This window comes from Polyodon spathula, chromosome 16, assembly GCF_017654505.1.
Source record: "Polyodon spathula isolate WHYD16114869_AA chromosome 16, ASM1765450v1, whole genome shotgun sequence".
Taxonomy (NCBI): Eukaryota; Metazoa; Chordata; class Actinopteri; order Acipenseriformes; family Polyodontidae; genus Polyodon; species Polyodon spathula.
This window is the reverse complement of record NC_054549.1, coordinates 10,526,606-10,550,249: the sequence shown is the minus strand read 5'-3', so window position 1 is coordinate 10,550,249 and position 23,644 is coordinate 10,526,606. Positions and strand designations below refer to the sequence as shown.

The 23,644-nt window shown below is 43.8% G+C and overlaps 1 protein-coding gene across 1 annotated transcript in view; it reads left to right on the top strand.

Annotated features, from left to right (window-relative positions):
* Nucleotides 1-22,577, top strand: part of LOC121328947 (espin-like protein) — a 23,102-nt gene extending 525 nt beyond the window's left edge. The window contains exons 2-8 of the mRNA XM_041274101.1: nucleotides 946-1,171; nucleotides 1,721-2,013; nucleotides 9,381-9,542; nucleotides 11,269-11,461; nucleotides 16,866-17,014; nucleotides 18,031-18,411; nucleotides 20,694-22,577. Coding sequence (XP_041130035.1) covers nucleotides 946-1,171; nucleotides 1,721-2,013; nucleotides 9,381-9,542; nucleotides 11,269-11,461; nucleotides 16,866-17,014; nucleotides 18,031-18,411; nucleotides 20,694-22,562 — 3,273 coding nt within the window. The 3' untranslated portion in view covers nucleotides 22,563-22,577. The remainder of the gene's footprint in view (nucleotides 1-945; nucleotides 1,172-1,720; nucleotides 2,014-9,380; nucleotides 9,543-11,268; nucleotides 11,462-16,865; nucleotides 17,015-18,030; nucleotides 18,412-20,693) is intronic.
* The last annotated feature ends 1,067 nt before the right edge of the window (nucleotides 22,578-23,644 follow it).

Genomic DNA, 23,644 nt, shown 5'->3' with positions numbered 1-23,644 from the left:
ATCTTATTCAAGTTTACATCTTAAGTAAGTGGAAGTGTACAAATGATTAGGGAACAGTTAACAGGCAGGTTAAGACGTCGACGTCCTTCAGATATTGCAGTTAGATATTTGCGTTCTAGTTGAATGAAACCTGCTTGGAAGTAGTTTATGTAAGAGTTTGAATGCATTTGAACGTATAGCTTTGCAGTCGTGAGGGTGGAAATGATCATTGTTTTATTTTATTACTGAGCACAGTGAATATGTATAAATGAATTGCCGAATTGAACCTAGTGTGTGCTCGCTATAGCTCTGCCCAGCCGATCCTCATGTGTAATTGCGGAGAGGGGCTGAAGCAGAAGGTTCTCATTGGAATTGTTACTGTGGATTAGCACAGTGAGTTCTGGTAGCTTTAGCTCAGCTCATATTGGTTCACTAAATAGAAAGACAGAAAGAGGGGCCACTAGGCGATTGTATTTGATTAGCAGCACAGCACTGTGCAGTTATAATGGATTAGTTCGAGCTGTGTAGTAAATGAATACTTTGAGAAAGACTTCTTGGGTGTCAAACACATTGTAAGTTTCTTAATACTCTCTTATAAAAGTTTACAGCTCTACATTTTCACAGGAATCTTTCAGTTTTCTCATGCTTTTCCCATGCTTATACTATGCGTACGCCATGACTTACAATGTATTTCCATACCTCTCTGTGCTTTACTGTGCTCGCCTATGTTTCACCATGCTTGCACTATGCTTTATTACACTTTGTCATGCTTTTATCATGGGAAACTTTAATAAAGGTATTACTAGATATCATTGAATTTTTTTGTTGTTGATGAAGCCCAGTGCTATTGTAAGGATGCAGCTCAGTGTCACAATGTTAGTGTAATTGTCTAATTGTGGTGCACCGGTTAGCTGTGTAATTGTTGAGCTGCACAGCAGAGTGTGTAACTGGGACTGTTCCCTGCAGAGCGTGGGGCACCGGGTGCTGTCGCGGGACCCCTCGGCAGACCTGGAGTTCAAGCAGCCCGACTCGGGGATGTCCTCCCCCAACACCACCAGGTCATCCTCCGCCCAGCAGACGCGCTTCGACATCGGCTCCCCCTCCAGCACCCTCTCCAACTACGACTCCTGCAACTCCAGCCAGTCGAGTACGGGAGAGAAGAGGAGCGGCTCCATGGGGCCCCAAGGGCCAGGTCAGTGTCACCGCACAATGGGGGGGGCGGGGGGACACTGCTCCATTGCTCGGTGGTTTAAGACACTCCATTGATCAGGGCTGCTTCTAAAAACCAGACAGAGGTGCAGGGTTAGCTGTTTAACCTCATGATTCACAACATGAAATGGCTGTCTCAAATCTGGGATACTCTTCAGTCTGATCGCCCTTTATATACAAGAACAAATGACATCTTTTCATGGCTAATGCACCGTGCATGTCCAATTATTGGTGAACAATGCCGGGAACAGCAGTGCCAGTTGGAGCGGCTTTGCTTTGCGGCGCAGTGCTGCTGCCTGGCCATTGGGGACGGTGAACACTGCCACCTTGTGGTCCAAACCAGCACAGCAAAAATTAGGTTTGCAAACTCCAGCCTTGTCATTTTTTGTTCTTTGAACTTAATATCGCCCAGGTAGCTGGGTGTCTTTTTAAAAAGCTATCTTATTTCATATTTAAACTGATTTATACAAGATTTAGCAGAAATGTGATTTGAATTATTTCCATCTTATTTGTCTTGTTTTCCTTTCTGAAGGGGCTCCGGAGACAGCCATCACAGACATGCAGGCATACATGGACATGCTGGACCCAGACCTGGGATCCGAGGCACAGAAGAAAGGAGGGCCAGCCCCCACAGCCCCTCCTCCACCCTCCTTCTCTCCCCCTCCCCGTCCGGGGGTAGGCGGCTCGAGTGACGGGGGGGGAGGGTCGATGGGGCGTGGTTGTGTACCGGCACCCAGCCCCCCCGAGGACCAGCCCTCCGCCGAGATGTACCTGCACGTCAAGAGCAACCTGCGGCACGTGGAGAGCGGGGTCCTCAAGAAGGAGGTAAGAGCGTCCAGCGACCCAGTGCAGGCAGACCGGTCCCGGGACAACATGAGAGAGAGAGAGAGAGAGAGAGAGAGAGAGAGAGAGAGAATTCAAATATTGATATCAGACCTATAACTAAGAAAAAGATAAGAAGTACAGTTGAACATGTTTATAATACTTGTTCAAGGGACTGCCTAAAAGTGTTCTATATAGGGAGCTGTAGCAACAGAACTTTAATACCAGTATATGTGCAGGGTGAATAGATCTCTTTGACGCTTTGCAGAGCCCACCATGGGCCACAGAGGGCGCTGCAGCTGACATCTGTACGTGTCACTTCATTAGCAGCATAAAAATGCTCACGATGACGTTAGAAACGGGACAGAACACGTCTCGACAGAGGGGGCATGTCAACATGAGGATGAGGATTCTGCATTAACCATGACGGCAATTCAATTCGTGGCATCCAAGTGAAGCCGTGCAAGCAGTGATTCCAATCAATGGCCTTCCCTCGCGTTTACAACGGAGTACCAATCAGTGGCAGACGGCTTTTCATTGGACGGTCGCGGCAGATTGTCAGAGCCCCGGATGAGAGATAAGTAGTCTTCCAATCGGCTTTTCAAAAACTCAGTGCAGAAGTGAATTGCCCTTGATTGGTAAAGGTGAGGGAAGGACAGCTTTTCTTATTTTGAAATTATTAACAAATGGATTTATTGAATGGCTGCTGGTAAATACTACTTTAAAGGCAATTCTGAGTGCGAGTATGAGTTTTTGCACACCCCTAACACAGGTTTGACAGCAAAGAGTTTGCATGAAGAGATACTGAGTGGCAGCTATTGATGCATCCCAGCTGAACATTCAACCATTCAAGGTCTGTTGATTGGAACGGGCGGTCAGGTCTCTCTCCAACGAGCTGTGCTGCAAACCACGTCTCTGACCCCCTGCATTCATTCACTCAGCTAGTCTGCAGCCCTGTCCAGCAGCACGTTTTCCACGAGACTCGTGGAGGACACTGGAGCACAGTCACTGGGGTGAAGCTACGTGGATTCCCAGAGGGATTAGAGGCAGGCGCACAGCTCAGTCCATTCGGTTTGTGCACTGATCGCTTCATTTGCTTTGCAATTAAACAATGTTCCTTTCCAGAGGGGGCTCGGGGGCAGGGATGTCTCCTGTGTTTGCAAAGGGGCTGGTGGGCGGAGGTCAGGGGAAAGCGAACAATGAAGTAGTTGAGCCCCGTGCTAATGAGGCTGTGTATTATCGGCAGGGTTTGTACACAGCGCTAATGAAGGTGGCAAGTCTTTGATGCGCTGGCTTTTAATTGCTTTAATTGCACTGTGAGGATGGTGTAACAGTTAAGTTGTTAATGGCATTAAAGGTAGAAGATCATCCTCAGCACGGTTGTTCATTGTTTCATCTTGATGATATACTATAGAGTTTGCACACAGCAATTTGCATTATATACTATAGATTTTGCGTACAGCAATTTGCATTATTTTCGATATATTGTGTTTTTAAAAAATACCTATTTTAAAATCAGATCTTTACGCATGCAGCTTGTCTCTTGTTCTGTGCTGTATGCATTTTTGAAATACACAGCAAGTGTGTTTTAGCTGGAGAATAATGGGGTCTGGCTCTTGTAGAGCAGGTACAGTTAGCACCACACTGTGCACCAGCCAGGTCTGATTATTAATGACCCTGCAGATTCCACAGTCAATCACATCGATCCCTTCAGTGTGTGTTTCCTTTTCATCATGGCTTCGGGCCGCTGAAAGCGAAGTCTGCTCTGTTTTGTGTGTCTCAGAAACGTGAGCCCTGTGTGCGGCTGGCAGGAGAACGAGAGTGGCCGAAGGGATACGTTTCTAGGTGAAAGGTCAACGGAGTTAGCTCTTCTACTTTAATTATACCAAACAAACGGGGGGGCGCTGGTTACTGGTTCAAAAGCCTCGCTATCCCACGATCACGGACCGATTTACTCTAAGCTGCACCAGCTTCCAATGAAATTCAGAATCGCCAGGGTTCCAGCAATGCTTGCAATCATATGTCTTTGTACCCATATATCAGTGGGCATTACGATCCATTCCAGTCCAGGTCCTTACTCCAGTCAGGGTCTAGGTTACTTAATTGCACTTGCTGCATGGTTTCAGGCCTTTACAGGAACTGCTGGCCACCTTATGCTCAGAGACGCACCTTGAGATCAGCGAATGCTGAAATTTTGGTTGTTCAGTTTTACTCACTCAGGACCTGATTGGGTCTAGAGAGTCAGGGTTGTGCACCGCTGCCCTGGAGAGATGATTGGATACATGCAAAACATTGTAATGGCCTGATTGCTTTGCGGTAACCCAGATCAATTAACTAGCAATGCAGTACGACTGGTGGTGGTTGACTTAAGTGGGAAATTAGTTTCCTATTTTTCACTGATCACCATTCTAAGTACCCATTTTATTTTATATATATATATGTATACACATACACTGATACAAACATGTCCTCAGTGTACAAAAGCTGACATACATTTTGCTCTGTATACCGTGTATGTATATTTGAGTGCGTGGCAGTGAAGCTCAGGTGATACTGGATGGGGGTTGTTTTAATTAAACCTGTGTCCATTCCCAGCTAATGATCCTGCTGCCCCTGAATCATTAACAATTAAACACACAGCTTCCTCTCAGGAGGCAGGCAGAGATACTGTTAATTGAGGTCGGCTACGGAAAGAGGCAGGAGCCCAGGAACAAAAACACACACACAAAAATCAGGGAACGACAACCAGCTCACCACAGAAAGGAAATGCGGCAACATGCTGTATGACAAGACCAGATCAGAACCAGCGCTGACCCCACGTGCAATACTCAGCACACCCTTTTATGTAAACGGACTCACCCTTGTGCGACTGGTTGATTTGCCATGCAAATGACTGTCATACATAACAAGCAAGCAACTTCTTTGTGGTTTCAAGTCACAATGGGCAAGATGGCAAGTTCCAACTCACTGATAGCTGTTGCCGATAGCACTGTGGGTGTGTCCCTGTGCAAGGCTGCACACATTACTGCTGTGATTGTTGTAGAAAGCTCGCATATCGCTGCAGAACAGTGTAAACACCTTGCAGGCTGCTCACGTCAATCTGCTTCTGGTGGCTTTGCAAACACCCCCTTGACAGTGTTATGTTGTGACCACCAAGCTTATTTAATTACAATTATGTAATTGGAGATTTGCATCCAGTTTGCATGTTGCAAAATACTAATGCCCTGTGCCAACCGTGGCATTTATTGGCAAACCTAACTGAATGGAAAATATAAATGTAATGCAAATGTAAAACGTGCCATTCGGAAATAAATAACTTGCTTTGGTGTAGCACTTTTGAAAGTGACAATTGACTCGAAACTTCAAAAATAGCGAGGCAATATACACCTGACAGCAAACCCAATGAATCTGATGAAACACAGCTGAGAGCGACTGCTTCCTGAAACTACTTCACTGGCCTGATTTTTTTGCAAGGAAACACAAATGCTGATCCTTCGTAATTAGGGACAAAGGTCATCGCTTATCCTCTCTGCGTCTGGCCTTCTGTTTTTACCCGCATTGTTACTATGCAACAGGAAAGAGCTGCTAGGTGTGTTTGTAAAGGGAGCCCTATCTCAGCTTTAGCACTTCCTGTAAGGAAAAGGGTTAACCTGTCCTTCAGCATCTGAGTCAGTTACAGGATCCTCATTTACTTTTTCAGAACAGGGCTCTGTTATTGCTACCACTGTCACATGCAGCCCCAACATGCAGGCATACGATACAGGTACTCCAAACAGTTTGTAGAAAAAAAGGCTTGCATGTGAAGTGTCCTATTGCTTTATTATATCCATGTCTGATTTCATGCGTGCTTGTAGTTTAACAGATTATTAAAGTATGCTCCAGATTCAATCATTTGGCAGCCAAATTTGCGACATGTAACTAGATCAGATTGCAGCAAAAGTGCAGCGTTGTTCTGAAATGCAACAATCCCTTCTAAAACCAGCATAAGCACCCACCTTTTCAGGTGAACTGCAAAGCTAGTTCATTATGCACTGCTTTGCATGGGAAAGATGCAAGCCTGCAGCTCCCTGATTGGACCAGGACTAGAAAGTGATGTAATGCCTGTCCCTGTGATGTGATAGGTGTGGATTATTAATGAGGAACATGGGTAAAGTGAGAGGGCAGGTAGTGTGACACAGGTAACAGGGACTAGAGATCAGGTGACACCTGGGCTCTTTGCAGTCCACAGCCTTTGTTCAGTGCAGGCAAGGCAGGCGGCTGGAGACAGACAGGGAACTTGCAGGTAAGGGAACAGTTTGCCTTCCGTACCAGTTCAATGAATTACTGAGGCTTTTATAAGGATGGTTTATCCATAACTTTATGGACCCTCAATCATACAATAAAAGTGTTTTAATATTGGGATATCAATTCTGTATATAGCTTACTAGATGAACCCAGGTTATAAAATTCAAATGGAACTAGTCTAATTAAAAAAAAACAAATATACAGACTAGACAGTAAAAGAGGGAAACGGATTAAAGGAAAGGTAATTACAATGTATGTGTCAGAGACTCGAGTACTTGTCGAAGGAGTTGTGCTTTTTAGATCCATCCTGATATATATTTCAAATGGTTATATGTATATATATATATATATATATATATATATATATATATATATATATATATATATATATATATATATATATATATAAATCATGATTGTCAATGCTCTCTATTATGGATTAGTGATCAGATACATCCACAGATTCATTATGGATTGTGGGAGAACACTATGTGCAGATTTTGCAATATACTGTATATCATTCAAAGAGGTCTGTCCTTTGAATGTTTATAATCGGAAGCTAGTTTCAATCGTATTGGGGGTGTATGCTGTGTATTCTGTGAACTTCAAACGAACCGTAAGGTTGTTCTGGAACAGTGTAGGTGTATGCAAACATGCACCGTTGGAAACAGCAAAAGCCATTTTAGACCCTAACTTGGTATGATTGCTTAGGAAATAAAAAAGGGACAAAATACAGAGATGCTTTGTTCTGCATGGCATAAACATATATTCATTTGATGTTGAGGTTCAGTTACATTAATGCTACAAAGAAATGTGATCATACGAAAATGACAAGAGAAAACGGTATTATCCCAGAACTAGCTGAGAGTGTCATTAACTGTGCTGGAACAATTTTGGTGTCCCACAGTTATCTAGGCTGGTGGTCTGGAGGAGTGAAAGGGTAGGTATTGGTTGTGTTAGTGTGCTGTTCTGAACTGGCGCAGCCCCGGAGTTCCCCTAGCTGGTTATCAACACATTCTTGTAAAGCTATGTGCTGCATGTCATGTATTCCAAACCACGCTGTCTTCACTAGCCAGTCAGAGCACTGTATTCCCTGCGCTTTGTGTCTCTGTACAGATAAGAACATCAGAAAGTTTACAATCGAGAGGAAGCCACTCGGACCATCTTGTTCGTTTGGTTGCGAGTAGCTTATTGATCCCAGAATTTCATCAAGCATCTTCTTGAAGGATCCCAGGGTGTCAGCTTCAATAGCATTACTGGGGAATTGGTTCCAGATTCCCACAATTCTCTGTGTAAAAAAGAGCCTCCTATTTTCTGTTCTGAATGCTCTTTTATCTCAGTTTGTGAGCATCGGAAAGTGCTCAAGAAACAACACAGTTTAGAAGCAGTATGGGCAAACTGTGTTAAACACGGACAACTTCAAATGAAAAGCCAGTGGCTGAGAATAAATTGTTCACTATTCATTGCAGGACTGATCTGTTATTTGTCATAAGTTAATAAAAGTATTAGAAAATGAAAGGGTTGGGCATTACTGGCTGTTGTCCTGTATTGTAAAATGAAGGGAAAATCACCGACAGTCATCACTGCAGGATTTGTTTATTGTTGAAGCTGGCCATTCAAATCCTCCGTTTGCATTAGGAAAATACACAGCTGACAGAAAAAACATATGGTGTCCAGTGAATTCTGTACATTTACAGAAAACTTTAACTAGCAAATTTCTAGCTATGTCAGCAGGAAATTTACAAATGACATTATATTTTATAAGCTGCTGTTAACCATATCTATCTATCTATCTATCTATCTATCTATCTATCTATCTATCTATCTATCTATCTTAATAAAACAGCAAGACCATTTAGCAAGCATTCAGACATGAGGCTGGTCAGTCTGCTAGGTAACAGTGGATCATCAATGGATGTGAAGTAGTTTTCACAGAAGTTCTGACTGTCGGATGTGTCACACCAACTTTTCAACTAGCTTTAGAAACTGAATTCTGTGCTGTACAATATACAAGGCAATCACGTTCCCAGTTGAATGGCCCTAATCAAACCTGAGAACCAGCATAGAATCTTCAAACTCTCGCTGGAATGAAAATTCCAAGTTCCTTAACAAGGAACAATGGCTAGCCAATGAGAAACTCCCCCTTTCCTTGCCAGTGATCCTTTCACTAAGCAATAGCATTGCTTGCTAGATCGTTTACCTTTTGTTATCTAGCAGGAAGTAAGTAGGTAACACCTGCTGTATCAGGTCGCTTTCATATACAGTATAAAAGAATAGCTGAAGTATTTCTTGTGTCTACGTACAGTACCTTAGGCAGGTGCACTGTCTCTTGGACCTGCTTGCTGTAATGCTGTTGAGCCTCTAACTCCTTTGTAATGGTTAACTGGAAAGCTTACAAGAGCTCAGTAGAATTGTTACTGGAAAGCTGAGATGAATGAAAAGTCCTTTTTATTGCAAGCCTGATGCTGAAACCTGCTCCTGTATTTGCTCCCCTTGAAAACTGCTAGATTTACAGCAAGCAACCCAGCTTGCAACAGCACCAGCACTGCAGAAATGAGCTTGGGGTTTGACAATTGCTTGCTTGCTGCATCTACCTGAGCGCCGTGCAGAAGGGATTTTGGCTAACGAGACGATTATAAAGTGCTGGTACTTTTTTTTTATAGATGACATCGATGCATGCACAAAATACTAAAATCAAAAGACTTCTCCTAAATTAAAAAGACGAGGGGGTCTGTAAGTTACGTCCACACCCCTTTGGGAAGGGTTGTGGTGGATGTTTCTAGAATGTAAGCCCAGAAAGGCTTTGACTGCAGTGCAAGGGAGCCCTGTGTGTTTCAGATTATCCAGTGCTCGCCACCACCAGCTCATTTGCATTGAGCATGTGTCATTTAATCTCTATTGAAGGCAAACAAAAGGCAAACACAGCTTTTGTTCAGTACAAGTTACAGAACCATTCTTTGTTTGGAAGGGGTGTTTTTTTATGTATTAATTTAAATTTATTAAAATTGGCTAATTGTCGTCATTTAGTGCAGCGTTCCGTTTTGTTCAGTAGCTCTCTTTTTCTCCTTTTTGCTTTTGCCTCGCAGTCGACTCCAGGAGACGGCACCCCAGAGAGACTGCGAAGAGTCGACTCCAACAGGAAATCCAGAAACTTTAACAAGCAGCCTAGTACTGGGGATTATTACAAATCACTCGGCAGCGACACGGCGGACAAACAGGCAAGCAGGGCCATGGCACCCAACGAGAAGGTATGAAGTGAGGGTTCGGGGTGGTGGCTGGGGGGGGCAAGGTTAAGGGTCAGGGTCACTGTGATGTCATTAATCATGGGAACAGGCTTGGTGTTGGCGTATGAGAGCTACTGTACTGGAAGCGCATTTATGAAATAAGTTGAAAATCTATTAGCAAGGTGTCAGTATGGTTGTTTGTCTATCTGATTAGCTTAACTTACCAGCTAAGGTTAGGGCTAAGTTTACAGCTCTGGCCAAAAGTTTTGCTTCACCTAGAATTTTAGGATTAAGACTTATTAATTTAAAAAAAAAAAAAAAAAAAAGCTATGTTAACATAATTTAGATGTTTTATTTAACATGTCATCAAAGAAACAAAATGATACCGCAAAAGTAGTGCAGTACTAATATATGAGAAAATAGAAAGTGGTATGTAATTTAATGCATTAACGTAACATTATTATTCAACAGGTTTCATTCAACTTTATGAAGCAAAATTAGTTAACTCCATAGGGTGATGCAAAACCTTTGGCTGAATTTCTTTATATAAAATACTTTGAAAGCAGTAGAAATCACTGAAGTGCATCATTTCGTTTACAAGGATGTCCTGAGGGATTTATGAGTACAATTGCACAGCAAAACCTTTTAAAAGAAAAGGGCTTAGTTGAGGGTGCTCAATTACATCTCCTTCAGCACTCTGTCCAGGCTGAGAGCCTCTCCCAGCCTAATTCATTGTCTTCTGTAATGAAAACTGCAAAGATATAACCTGCTACCTTACTCTTGCATATTCTCTCTTGTTACAGCAGCTGGCATTTATTACCCTGCATATGTAACATGCAAAAAGTGATTTGTTTATGTGGGGGCAAGTTTAAATATAATATGCCACCGTCCAGTTGAAGTGATTTCTTTTTTTAGACACTGATGCAGAATGCAAAATTAGCATGATTACATTTCAAAACGAATTGGAATGAATTGCCCTCTCCTTTCCGGAAAAAAAAAGATTAGTTCATATCTGTGCAATAAGGAAGCATGCAAAGTGAACGACACACTATGAGTGTAAAGCCTCCAGGCTCCAATTAAGATAGAGCCGTGGGGGGGTCTCTGAAAGCCTCGTGGATCTGCCCCACTCTCCTCGGGATGCTATTAGGGTGTATGAGATATTCCCAGGAATGGTGGGGCGGGATGGTATTTAGTGTTGTGGGCTGGTGGTCAGTCTAATCTTCACTGAGCCGATTCGAGTCTCCCTTTGCTCCCTCTGCCTGTGACTGTCCACCAGATGGTCTAACACAGAGCCCAGCTAGTCATCTGAATGAGATCCCTTGACGGCTGCTGATGCATGACCTCCACTTTACGAGCTGATGTTGGCTTTGCAGCTGCAGCAGCTGGAGTCCTTTTACATGGAGCAAAAAGTTCCCCAGAGCAGATCAGTGCACGTACAGTGTAGGTATTTCCCATAGGGTTGTTTTCTCTCCCTAGACAGTAAACTAACTGCTTATTCCCGAAAGGTATAATATAATGGCATCAAAATTGGCAGCAAATGTATAAAATTGTCCAGCTGCAGAGATTGGAATGAGTCTACTGTAATGGGTTAAATCACTCTTATGATGCAAGACTTTTGCAGAATTCAGGATTATATGGTCAGAGGGACACATTGCATTACCACTTTGAGGACAGCTGATATAGATGTGCTGGTCTGTAGAAAAGTAAATCATCTCAGTTGTGCATCCTCTGTTCTTTAATTGAACCCCAGGGGTCTCTCTTGCTTGAAGAAGCAGCGGCGAGTGGGACCAGCCAGCAGAACGGGACCTCTGAGGTGCTGCCAGCCCCTCCACCTCCTCCCCCTCCAGCAGAGAGCATGCCGACTCCCCCCCCTCCCCCCCCGCTGCCCACCGACACGCCCCAAGACAACAGCACCCAGCGCCGGCCGTCCTCCTCTGCAGGCAGTGAGTACACCTGGGTTATATGCTGGCTCTGAGCCTCTGCTGTGCAGAAGAGCCACAGAGCCACGTAGCATTGCTTCATATTAGCAGCAACATTCACAAACGATGTAGATGAAGGATAGATCATTTCAAGAAAAATGCAATTGTTTTGTTTTCAAGCTTTACCAGGGCAGCCCTGTATTTATACATTCATATTTAAAAACTTTTTTTTAAAAGCACTGTAATGTCGAATTTGTATTAGATCTTAATCAATTCTCCAAGGCATGCCTCATCTTGACTTTGAGCTGTGTAATTCCCAAAACAGATTTTTTTTTTTTTTTTTTTTTTTACACATTTTTAATTGGGTTTAATCATACAGTAAGCTCAGTGTCAAGTGATTTGTTTATCAGAGACTGTAATAGAAATCAGAATTGTGCATTCATTGTGTTTATATCTGAATGTCTCTGGATCGACTCCAGTAAGACTCTTTCTCCGTTGATTTTTAAACCCTTGTTAAATGTACTTTATAGCCGTGTTTCGTAAGGTTATTTAGTCAGCTGTTATGAATCTGAGCTATTCCTGATACGGATCTCTTGGCTGGGACGCCTCTGTGCTGTAGAACACTACTGTGCAACCCAATTGTGTCATCCTTTGCCTAAAGACATCCATTATTCTGTGTAATAAAGACCTCTAAGGGCTTCAAGGTGCTAGTTATGAGAGCTGTTGTGAAATGGCCGTCCACCTGGTTGCTGGAAAGCATTGGTTATTACAGAATGTGTTTGTTCTGAAAGCAGTAATGGATCATTGAAGAGCAATGGCACATTATAAAAACATGAGCTAGCCGGTATTATGTTTATGTAACAGAGGGTATAATTACCTGGGAGTTGGTGTTGTGTTCTCTAATGTTGTAAATGGCACCAGGTTACAGGTAGTGTGCTTGTAAGAGGCTCAGTTATCAGGGCAGTGCCAGGCAATACTGGTACCCTGAAAGGCTTTGATGCTTCAGTATATTTGCTACAGCTCTCCTGAAATATGTTGGGGGTCAGCTGGTAAGGTCGAGTGTTTGTTCATTTGTTTTGTTTTTGCATCTTGTTTTTATGATTTGTGTCTTATTGCAAACCCTTATTGAGCTGACTGGTTCCTGGGTGCTCTCTCTTTACAGTATTGCGCGACGCGTTCAATTGCATTGGTTCAGTGATAGTTAAAGACCCTCAGGATGCTGCTGTTGCAGATGCATTCGCGGGATTGCTCCTTTGTCCGGACAGAGTATTATTATCATTTAAGTCAAAGCAACACAATACGTTCGTGCTTCCAATCCTTTAGAAGCGTGAACATCGGCTTTTAAACGCTGACACCCTTCCATGCGCTCAAAGGACACCCTTGAGTGGAGAGTTACAGATGGTTAGCTGTTAATGTCTCAGCAGTGTTTGAGCACATGCAGATGAATCGTTGTTTAATTGCTCATTAGTAATTGGCAGACTCGTTATGTGAATAAGCTAGGGCGCGTGTGCGTGAATTAAAAGGATGCTTTACATTACATGGCTTCCGCTAATTACACCTCTGTTGAACAGTAAATGCAAAGTCATTGTTATATATCAGTGGTAGTGTATCGTAAATACATAAACGTGTGTGTAATTACATTGTAATAACAGCAACCTTTCTGTAATAACACAACTAGTTACAACACCATCAGTGTAATTACATTTTTTTTTTAAAGGACAGGTAATTGAAAGATTTTTCTTTTCTAACGCAGGCCCTATTTTGCTTCCATTTTAACTAACAAGATTTCTTTTTTCTTTTCTTGTTCTTTCTATTCTCCACTTCCTTCCTGTTCACTCCAATCCTTCCAACAATCCCCGCCCCCCCTCGGTCCCCCTGTCGCATTGCTCCTTCGCCCCTCTCCCTCCCCTAAATGCTACCTCTCTTTCCAACCTAGAAGCGATTGCACTCAGACAAATGAAAAGTAAGTACAGACACTGCAGCCAGCTCCCTAGCTCTGTCTGCAGAGTTAAAGAAACGAGTGCCAGTACTCCGTAATGTTTTATATCACTTTGTAGATTTTTTTTGTGTGTCAATTTTAATGATCCAACAGTGGGTGTTTTCTCTGCTCATGGGTCTTACCAACATACAAAAAAATACAATGAACTGACGCCTGTATAAATGTTAAGGCTGTATGAGATTACTGAAATAGACCCACTTGTCTGTGAAAGAGATTTCCTATATATGTATTGCAATGCTTTAGTCTGTGATATACCTGTAATTGTGCAGATGTGCTATAGAGAATGATTGAACCATGTGAGGCTGCCCGTGTCATTTCACCAACATTCTGTCTGCATTCCACACACCTTCTGTTCCACTGTGACAGCCTATGGGTTCCACACACCTTCTGTTCCATTGTGACAGCCTATGGGTTCCACACACCTGCGGTTCCATTGTGACAGCCTATGGGTTCCACACACCTTCTGTTCCATTGTGACAGCCTATGGGTTCCACACACCTTCCATTGTGTTCCACACACCTTGTGACAGCCTATGGGTTCCACACACCTTCTGTTCCATTGTGACAGCCTATGGGTTCCACACACCTTCGGTTCCATTGTGACAGCCTATGGGTTCCACACACCTTCTGTTCCATTGTGACAGCCTATGGGTTCCCATTGTGACAGCTTAGGGGTTCCACACACCTTCCGTTCCATTGTGACAGCCTATGGGTTCCACACACCGCCAGTTCCATTTGTGACAGCCTATTCATTAATGTTGAATCCCAGTTTTATTGTTGTGTGGATCCAGAAGGATGGACGCTTCCCAAAGCCACCTGTTGCAATTTCAGATGTAGCCAGCCTGGGCTGTGCATTTTCCAGTGATACAATATGCCTTTCCACACCCCTATTTATTCAAAAACCCCATCAAAGGATAACACCCAAGGCACTTTGCATATCACTATTGCAGTCAGACCTGGCGTGTATGAGGGGGAGAGTAGATGGGCTGCTCTTGATGCTTACTGGAGATACATAGTCTGTGGATTTGTTGAGGGCAAGGATCTAACTAAAGGTAGGCTTTGTTTTGGTGCTAGTTATTTCTGTATCTGTGGGTTAGCCTGGTTTTAGTGTTGCTTTTATTGTGCAATATAAAGATCTCAGCTACAGTGGATCTTTTTGTCTTTAGTTGTATGAGATGCATAAGGTGCAGTGTTTGTTTGTGTTTATGGTCATTTGGATCAGTGTAAATAAATATGGGTTCTGCAGGGATATTATTATTCTTATTATTCTTATTATTATTATTATTATTAATATTATATACTGACACATGGTTTCCCAGGTTAACTGCCCCATATGATTTCCTAATATTGCAATGTTCCAAATCTCTAATGCTAATTCAACCTCCCGTCTATTCGTGATGTCATCCAGAACCCTGTGCTATTGTTGAACAGCTCCACAGAGCCAGCTATACAGTGTATATAATATGAACGAGTGGGCTGTGTCACTGCTGAACCTTCATTTAACATACTGAGTTAGTTAGCCGATGTTTTGTCTAGCTGAGCTATTATTCTCAATGTAGTTTTGGTTTTATCGAGGAGTGTTCAGCTCTGTTGAGCGTGGCGTTATTTGCCAGGTGCTGTGTAACGGGCAGTGTGGTGTGATACACTGCCGTTACGGATTCGGTTCTGAGATGAAATGAAAAGCTCTAAAAGCATGAAATGCAGACGGGCCCGGCTGTTTTGCATGGCGGTTAAGACGCTTGCTTGCGGCGCGTGGGGTTGGCGGATTCGCGCCCAGCCGCCGTCCTGTAACATGTGCATTCCTTTTGGTGTCTGTATCATTGTCCCACTTTGTAGAGGAGACTCCTTGTGGAAGAGTCTGGTTGCACTCTGTGAGTTCAGACAGTCAGTTTGCAGCTGGCTGTGAGGCGGTACTGGATCTGTATTGGGAGCGCTCCAGGCCCCCTGTGCTCAGGTGAATTAATAGGTTCGATCGAGGTGTGTGACTTTCATTCATATATTATAATTCTAAGGTTGATCTGGGTGCATGTGGGTTTTGATGATGCTTATTCATCTCTTTGTTTGAGGTATAACGTTTATACAGGACAATGGTCTGTTAACCAATCAAATAAACTTTAAGTGGTTGTTGTTTACCTTGGATTTAAATTTCAGTGTACCTGGATAATGCAGTCGTGCAGTTCTCAAAGAGAGTTTCAAAAGAGAGTTTAGCTTGTTAATTTACCCTATGCTGAACTGTATGTATGGAAAATGGAGATAATCTGGATCCAGTGCATATAAAAAACAGCAAGCGATAACAAGGTGTATGCATTGAAGTATAAAGCAATTCCAAGGTTTTTGAGTTCCGGCATACATACAGCATCCAGTATAAAACATTGAAACTTAAAGAGAGGTTGTGGTCTGCGGGAGTGTCTGAGACCGGGAGTCATTAGTCAGAGTTCATTGTGTCTTGTTGTTGTGTTCAGATGCTTGTCACTAATCCTCCATGTGAACGAACGCTGTACAGTTTGGTTTCTGGTGGGTGGGTCGGGGGCGTAATTCCTTCCCAGTTTGGCTGGCGATCCATGTCGTTACTCATTAGAGCCGATTCCTTTAGATCCCTCGGGCCTTGGTGGCCTCCTAGTAGCACTGTATTCTCCTAGAGAGAGGGAGAGAGTTGTTAGCCCAGCCTTTGTCCAGCATATTCGCTCTCTTGAATTTCTGTAACCCAAGTAGGCATGAAAGAGGGATAACAGTTCTTGTTGTTGCTTGGATTCGGAAGAGATTTTTAAAGCCAGTTTAAAGACAGGTAAAGTAATTATGTGTTTGTGTGTTTTTTTTTTTTTTTATCTTTTCTGGTAAAAGGTATTAAGGTCTCTGTGAATAACAGAGTACCTGGTTATTGCTATATTGTTGACCTGTCCTGTGATTACACTTGCTTCACAGCCCAGAAGTGGTTTGATTGGTTTTCGTGATCTGGCAATAGACACGGATAGCTTTGAATTAGAATTTTTAAAAGGAGCTGCGTCTTTTACTTGTGGTGTTCTGGTATTTTATTTTTTTGTTTTCTTTTTGTTTCTGTGTCCTACTGCTTCAGCTCTGTATTGCACTGCTGTGACTGCACACGAGGAAGGGTTGACCTATGCTCTTGGAAAAGGTCAACTGTATTCATATTCCCATTATAAAGAAAGAGTGGAAAATTAGAATTGCTGCGAACATGATTCCCAGTTATTAACGACAGTGTCTGTTGAGATTCTACTGGCCCAGAGTAGAGCTTTTTAAACTTAAAATCGATGCAAAGAAATTCAACTCTATCAGCTGCAGTGCTTCAGTGTTGAAACAGGATTTGAACAGAAAGAGGTTCCGATTTCCAGGTCTTGTATAATATAGCACTGCAGACGTACAGAACAGCATGGAAGTGTTGTTGGTTTTCACTGGCCTTTTCTTCTTTTAGGTACAAAGTCGTTCAATATGATGTCTCCAATGGGTGATAACTCAGATCTGCTGGCTGAGATCAAAGCTGGGAAGAATTTGAAGCCAACCCCCCAGACTAAAGGGTACACCACTGTCTACAGCACCGGCAGCGGGCAGACTGGTCCCAGCGTAGGTTCCCATTGCACACACTCGATCATAACACGCTCAGTTACACCGATATAGCAGAAGGTAAACCAGCGCCTGGCAAAACCATCTCCTGCAGGTGTTGGGCGGGTCTGTCTCCCTAAACTTCTTTTACATTTCGGAACACTTTTAGTCAACCGCTTCAACAGCAGAGCTGCGTTCATAAAGTGTGGTTATTTTCTGTTTAACTTTAGTTTAGGCTTTGGTTTAATCCTCCAAGGCTTATCTAGAGATACAGTATTAAAAACAAGCACACAGCACACTGACTGTTTGGTTTTCTGCTTGAGCTTCAGGATCCGTGGCTGTGAACGGCTACTCCTTTTATTTCTCCTTCCTTCTTCGTCCATTTATAGAACAGCCTGCTGATCAATAACTATGATAATAGATGAAGGCCTTTTTTTATAGCGATGAATATTTAAACCCTACAGTAGAATGCAAAGTTTTTCAGGCATGCCCCAGTTTGCTATTGCTCCCCATAGCACCAAGTCTGTGTGGCATTGTCACTACTTACACAGCAGCACTGCTGGCTGGAAAATCCTATCGCTGCTCTGCTCATTAATAAGCAATTAATAGGTTTTTTGGCAAGCCAGTTAAAGGGCTGCTGAAAGGGGTTATTTGTACCTCTCAGTGGCGTTCATGTCTGGCTCACATGGTTTTTAACCTAAAAAGCTAGAATTAGCGCTCTGTAAAAGAGAACAAGTGGGAGCTTTATGTTTTCATCTTTTGTTTCAACCCTTCCTTCGCTGTGGCCCCCACACTCAAACAATTTTGAAACAAAATTAATTTCAGACCTACTTTTAACGTTGGTAAATAACCCAGTTCACAGTCCCAGGGACAACAAGACTTTTCATTGGATGACCCTTGATTCCTTGTAGTCATTCCAGGGTTTTCCTTCCTGTCTCTGTAACCTAGTCCAGGTGCTCCAGGAAATGTTTGAATCAGTAACCTAGATTACAGTGCATTTGCTGTATTAAATCTGCTTTTTCTTCTCTCTTTTGCAGGCAGAGGTCCCTGCATCTCCAGCCCCGACCTCAACAGTCCCAGTAAACCCAGTAGCCCCTACTGCCCAGCTCTCATCCACAAGCCCCACAGCGACCCCCACCACCCCCACAGAGCCCACCGCCACTCCCACAGCTCCCCCCAGTGATAGGCAGAGCCCCAAGTCCCTGGCAGCAGCCCTGACAGAGGAGCAGCAGCCCTCCCCCGTGGTGGTGAATGGGAATGCAGACTCCAAGCCGCCCAGCCAGATGAGCCTGGCAGACTTGGAGACCCTGGTGCCCACCCATGACGAGGGCGGCATGCCGATCCCAGAGTGGAAGCGACAGGTGATGGTGCGCAAGCTGCAGCTCAAGATCCAGGAGGAGGACGAGAGCAGGCGAAAGGTAGGAGACGCAGAGCAGAGAGAGAAAGCCAGGAGGGGTGCAGGGGAGGGGGTGTGGCGGGGTCCCGCTGGTTTCTGGGTCTCCGGCTATAGCAGGAAACGAGGTACGAGCCGCATCAAAGAGACGTATTGACAGAGCTTTTGCTCCATTAAACATTTTGTGTTGCTTATTTATTTATTTTTTTTAAGTAAAATGACACAGTTCATTCCAGCAATGCTCAAGGCTCATACTGTGCACGGACCAGTGTGTGTTTTTTGTATTGCCCGCTGTGCATTCTTTCAGAGCCAGAATGTTTGGACCCAGGAGCCAGTGGGGACTGGGGGATTGCTTCCTGCATTGCGTGAGATGACCTGGTTGCAGTTTTGCAGTTTACTAGATGGTAGAAAAGAGGATCTAAAAAGACATTGCTAACTCCAAGTCTATTGCTTTGTGTTAAAGCTTTGACTATTCAGATATCTACATATTTTATATGTAAAACTCAAAGGGGAAGATGCATGCTGAAACATTCATGCAATGTGAAAATCCCATTGGAAGGAGAATGAATTCCAGACATGCTTACTTATAAATCCAGTGCAGGATCTGTTTTAGGAATCAATAATAATATTTTGGAGTCGCACAGCCTATACCCCTTTGCGTAATAACTTTCTCTTAGTCATGCATTTCTGAACTGACATGCAAAGTGATAGTTCATCCAGAGTTTATGTAGTTCAGCTTAAGGAGTCACAGCCCTGCCCCTGTGTTTGAATTAACCCTGTGCTGTGTGCTGCCTGCCGTCTGCAGTCTATAGGTGTGCCTGTTTGCTTTGTAATCCCTCCTTCACCATCAAGTACCAACAGCTGCTACTGTGTATTAAATATCAACCACACTGCCTCTCCGTAATTTATATATATATATATATATATATATATATATATATATATATATATATATATATATATATATATATATATATATATATTATATATAATTTCTAATCTGCTGCAGTTTGTTTGTTTTACAAACTACAAAATGAATTGGATTGCAATTCTCACGTTTAATTGTGTTTGTAATTCCCGGTGAACTGGCCCATTAGCAGCTCTCTATGCGCAGAAACCAGTTTCCAAGCATTGTGTTTGATGGATTGATTGGTTTTCATGGCGTAAACATGGCCTATTAAGGGTGTGACGTATGCAGGCACTGCAGTGCGGCAAAGTACAGGAGTGTCTCTTTGGAGCTCAAAAGGGTTTTTTGTTCTGTCTTCTCTGCATGGTCTGTGTGACATTTTTTTGGAGTGGTTTGTCTGAGTGAAAAAAATTGATACTTTAAAGTTGCAGCATCTATTCCAAGGTTGCTTCATAAAACCTAATAACACAACGATGAGATGAGTGATATAGGGTACCTAATAACACAGCCATGAGATGAGTGATATTAGGGTACCTAATAACACAGTCATGAGATGAGTGATATAGGGTACCTAATAACACAGTCATGAGGTGAGTGATATAGGGTACCTAATAACACAGTCTCATCGTTGATATGTTATTAGGTACCCTATATCACTCGTCTCATCGTTATGTTATTAGGTACCCTATATCACTCATCTCATGGCTGTGTTATTAGGTACCCTATATCACTGGTCTGGTACAAAGACATGTCAGATGGCTCAATGAAACCATTGCAGTGGTCTGCTGTATATTCTATATGTGTATACAGGAAAGAGAACCAGAAAAATGCTCAAGCCTGGGAAGGTAGATTGGTGTCCAGTGACCGAATGGATATTTGCATCCTCTTTGTAACTGAGAACTTGGCGATGGCATACTGCAGCTCTAAATGATTACATGTTGGTTCAGCGGTGTGATGCTGGGCTCACGCACACTGGTCAGCCGATGAATGGCTGCAGGTATACGCATTCTTCTCCTTCCAGAGTCTTCCTTTTGCTCTTTTGACTGCTTCGTGGCTCTTGTGTCTTGACTGCTCCTTTTATATGGCGTTTCCGTGTCAGGGTTCTCAGAACAAGCCTCAGCACTTCTCAAAGGGGTTGAGTTACAGTGCCTTCATTTTAACTGTTTAGATCAGGCATTGAAAAGGCTCTATTAGAAAGAAAAGAGGACCCACCACCTTACTGACCCTGTAGGTAGTTTTGGCATGTACGGCTGATTCTTTTCAGTGCATCTGCACTCATCCCACTGACTGTCACTGACTTCCAACCCTTCCTTCCCTTCAACTTCCATCAAGAACCTGCAGTCTTTCCAGGTCAATGCCATTACACCACTAAATCCATGTAAAGCAAATGTGTGAAGAAGAAAAAAAGCATAAATCAGCATACTGAGGGAAACCCCATCCCTCTCTTCTTTTTTTTTTTTCCCCTGATACAGTTCGCCAACACCGGGTACTATCAGCCTGAGGGTTGGCGGTACTCCCATACACACAACGCTATCCTCGGGCCGTTTGGAGAGCTCATGACAGAGGCCGACCTCATCCGCATAGAGAGGCAGGTCGAGAACCTGCAAGTGATGCACAAGGTCCAGAGGGTGGAGAAGGAACTAAACCAGCTGGAGCGAGAGCTGCAGCAGCTCCTGCCCGTATCGGTGGCGTTGTGTCACGAGCATTTCACTGTGAACCCCAAGCAGGTTCAGGGGCAGGCAGAGGACCTCCCAGCCTGGTGCAGCAAGATCTCCACTCTCCTGAAAAGCATGGCTGTTCTCCTGGCAACCCTGGGAGGCAAGGAGATAGACATCTTGGGCATGATGCCACCGGCCCTCCCTGAATACCACAGGAGCTCAGCACAAAGCCCTCCTCGGTCTCCTCAAGCAGCAGAAGCAGCAGCAGCTTCAGTCCATATCGGGAGATCTCAGTCATTTTCTACCAGGGAGGAGGTGGAGAAGGAGATCAAGCAGTGTGGTGTGTCGGTTAAAAACCTGAAAGCAAACTATGAGCTGCAAAGCCAATCGAGGGAGGAGGACAGCAAACCAAGCAGGGTCTACAAACGCAAGCGGTCACTGCCGGTGGGCAGCGAGTCTAGTTACAGATCAGAACCCATCTTGGAAGAGGACTACATCTACGACAGCGGAGAGCTGCACTGGTCAAACGACATGCCGAACATGAAGCTTGTGGACGAGCCCATAATCATGCCGTCCTATGCCCCACTTACCTACGGGGGATCCGAAAACATATGTCAAGCAGAGATGGATCAGTACAATCAAAATTTAATCATGGATCAAGATGCCCTGTTCAGCCCAGATCACTTGACTCGCAGTCTTCAGGTCCAGACTGATCTGAGTTACGTCCAGGAATACATAAACATGAGGAAGGAGAGGATTGTGTTCTTGTTCCTTGAGCACTGGCGCAAGTGGACCTTCACAGAGTCCTTCAGACGCAAGCAGTATAGAAGAAGCAGCAGCATCTCTGCTGCTGGGGGCAGGGATTTTGAAGACCCCAGTGAGTATGAACATGCAACCAGCGAGGATGACAGGCTCATCTGCTTCATGAAGCAGAGGCAAGTGGTCGGGAAACTCATTGGCCACTGGAGGACCATCATCAGCCAGGTCCCCACGCGGCAGATAAGACGTCTGAGCAGGGCGCAGATGATCTACTGGCCCGAGCACTTCCTCCCGCACATAAACGGAGCCCCTGTGAACTACGACAACTTGACCCTGGACCTCTTCATGCTGGGTTACTTCCAGCTGCTGGAGATGAGCATGTCCCACTCTGAACGCAAGTTCCGCCACCTGCTGTGCTACGAGATGTTCGACCGGCTGGGCAGCCACAGCTGGGAGCTGATCCGTGAATTTCACCAGGAGGTGATGGAGGAGATTGAGTCCGGGAAGCGGGACTGGACAGATGGGTTCGAGGACATCAAGCGGAGGTTCTTCGTGGAAACCGCGCAGGTGGACTCGGTGGACTCGGTGGAGGCCAGTGCAGACAAGACACGCCCCGTCCAGGAGCCCGAGGAAACCATCCCTGACATACTGTCTCAACCGGAGTCGATCCTCGGCTCCCCAAGTGTTGAGTACGCAGTGGAGGAGCTCAACCAACCTGTTCCTACAACCAGAAAGGACTCCGTCCAGCTCATCTCCGAACTGGGAGAGTTCAGCAATGAGGAGATCTGTCGATACATAGACCGCAGCTTCTCCTTTTGGAAGGAAAAGGAAGCCGAACTCTTTGACATTTGATCTTCTAAGGGGGGGGAGGGGGGTTGTCTCATTCGGGGGAAAAAAAAACTAAAAATGAGCTACAGCAACATGCTGCTTGGATACCTTAGTAAAATCACAGAATTTAGTTTAACATGGAAGTATAATGGAGTTAGCTAATTCTGGCCATATTGTGACACTATCAGTATATGAAATACAGTACCTAATCCAACAGCAGGGGAACAGGGGACTGTCTTCCCAGAGCAGGTGTAGACTTTGTCAGGAGTTCCCCAGTTTACTCGTTCATTGACCCACACTGTAATGCGTTTATAAAACCATCCAATTTTTTTGCATTACCATACAATTAAAAAAATTAAAAAATCAGCGAAGACACCAAGTCAAGCAAACGTTACAAAAGAGGTTTTAATGAACCTATGATCTGGTTACTATTATAAATATTTATGGATTCCGAATAACAGCAAAACAGAAAAGAAAACATTTGTCATGCATGTACCTCTAAATAAAGCAGAACAACACAATTTCAATGCAGTGGAAGAGAATTGCAGTTACAAATGTGAACGTGTGGTGTGGTCATCAGTACATCAACACAAGTGTTGTATAGATTCAATAATATTGATTTAACTAGCGAAACAGCAAGTCTGAAAGTGTGATAACTGTTTTATTCTGATTGATTGCCTTGTTAATAAGAGAGGTAGCTGGGCTATGCATTAAACAGTGTTTAAGTTGGGGTGGGGAGTCTGGTAATCCTGGTTCACCAAACCAGTGCAAGTGTGTTCCCCCGAGAAGTGACGATGGGTTGGCAGCAAACAAAGCTAATGAGTTGAATTTATTATGAGACTCGGAGGAACCAGTTTCCAGTCCCAGCATCTCCAGCATGATTGAGTACATTGAGTTCCTGTGTGCGAGGCTTTGTGATTTCTATGCATGCGTGTTTTCCTCTCGCTCTGTAATGTTTAGATTAGATCATGAATTCACCATGACTGTATTGGGATAGAGAATGAAATGGTGCATGTTAATATATTGCTGCTTGAGGTTTTGGTTTTGTGTTTGGATTTTTCCCGGTTTGTATTTCAAACGTGTTCTGGTCTGATGGTTTGGATGAT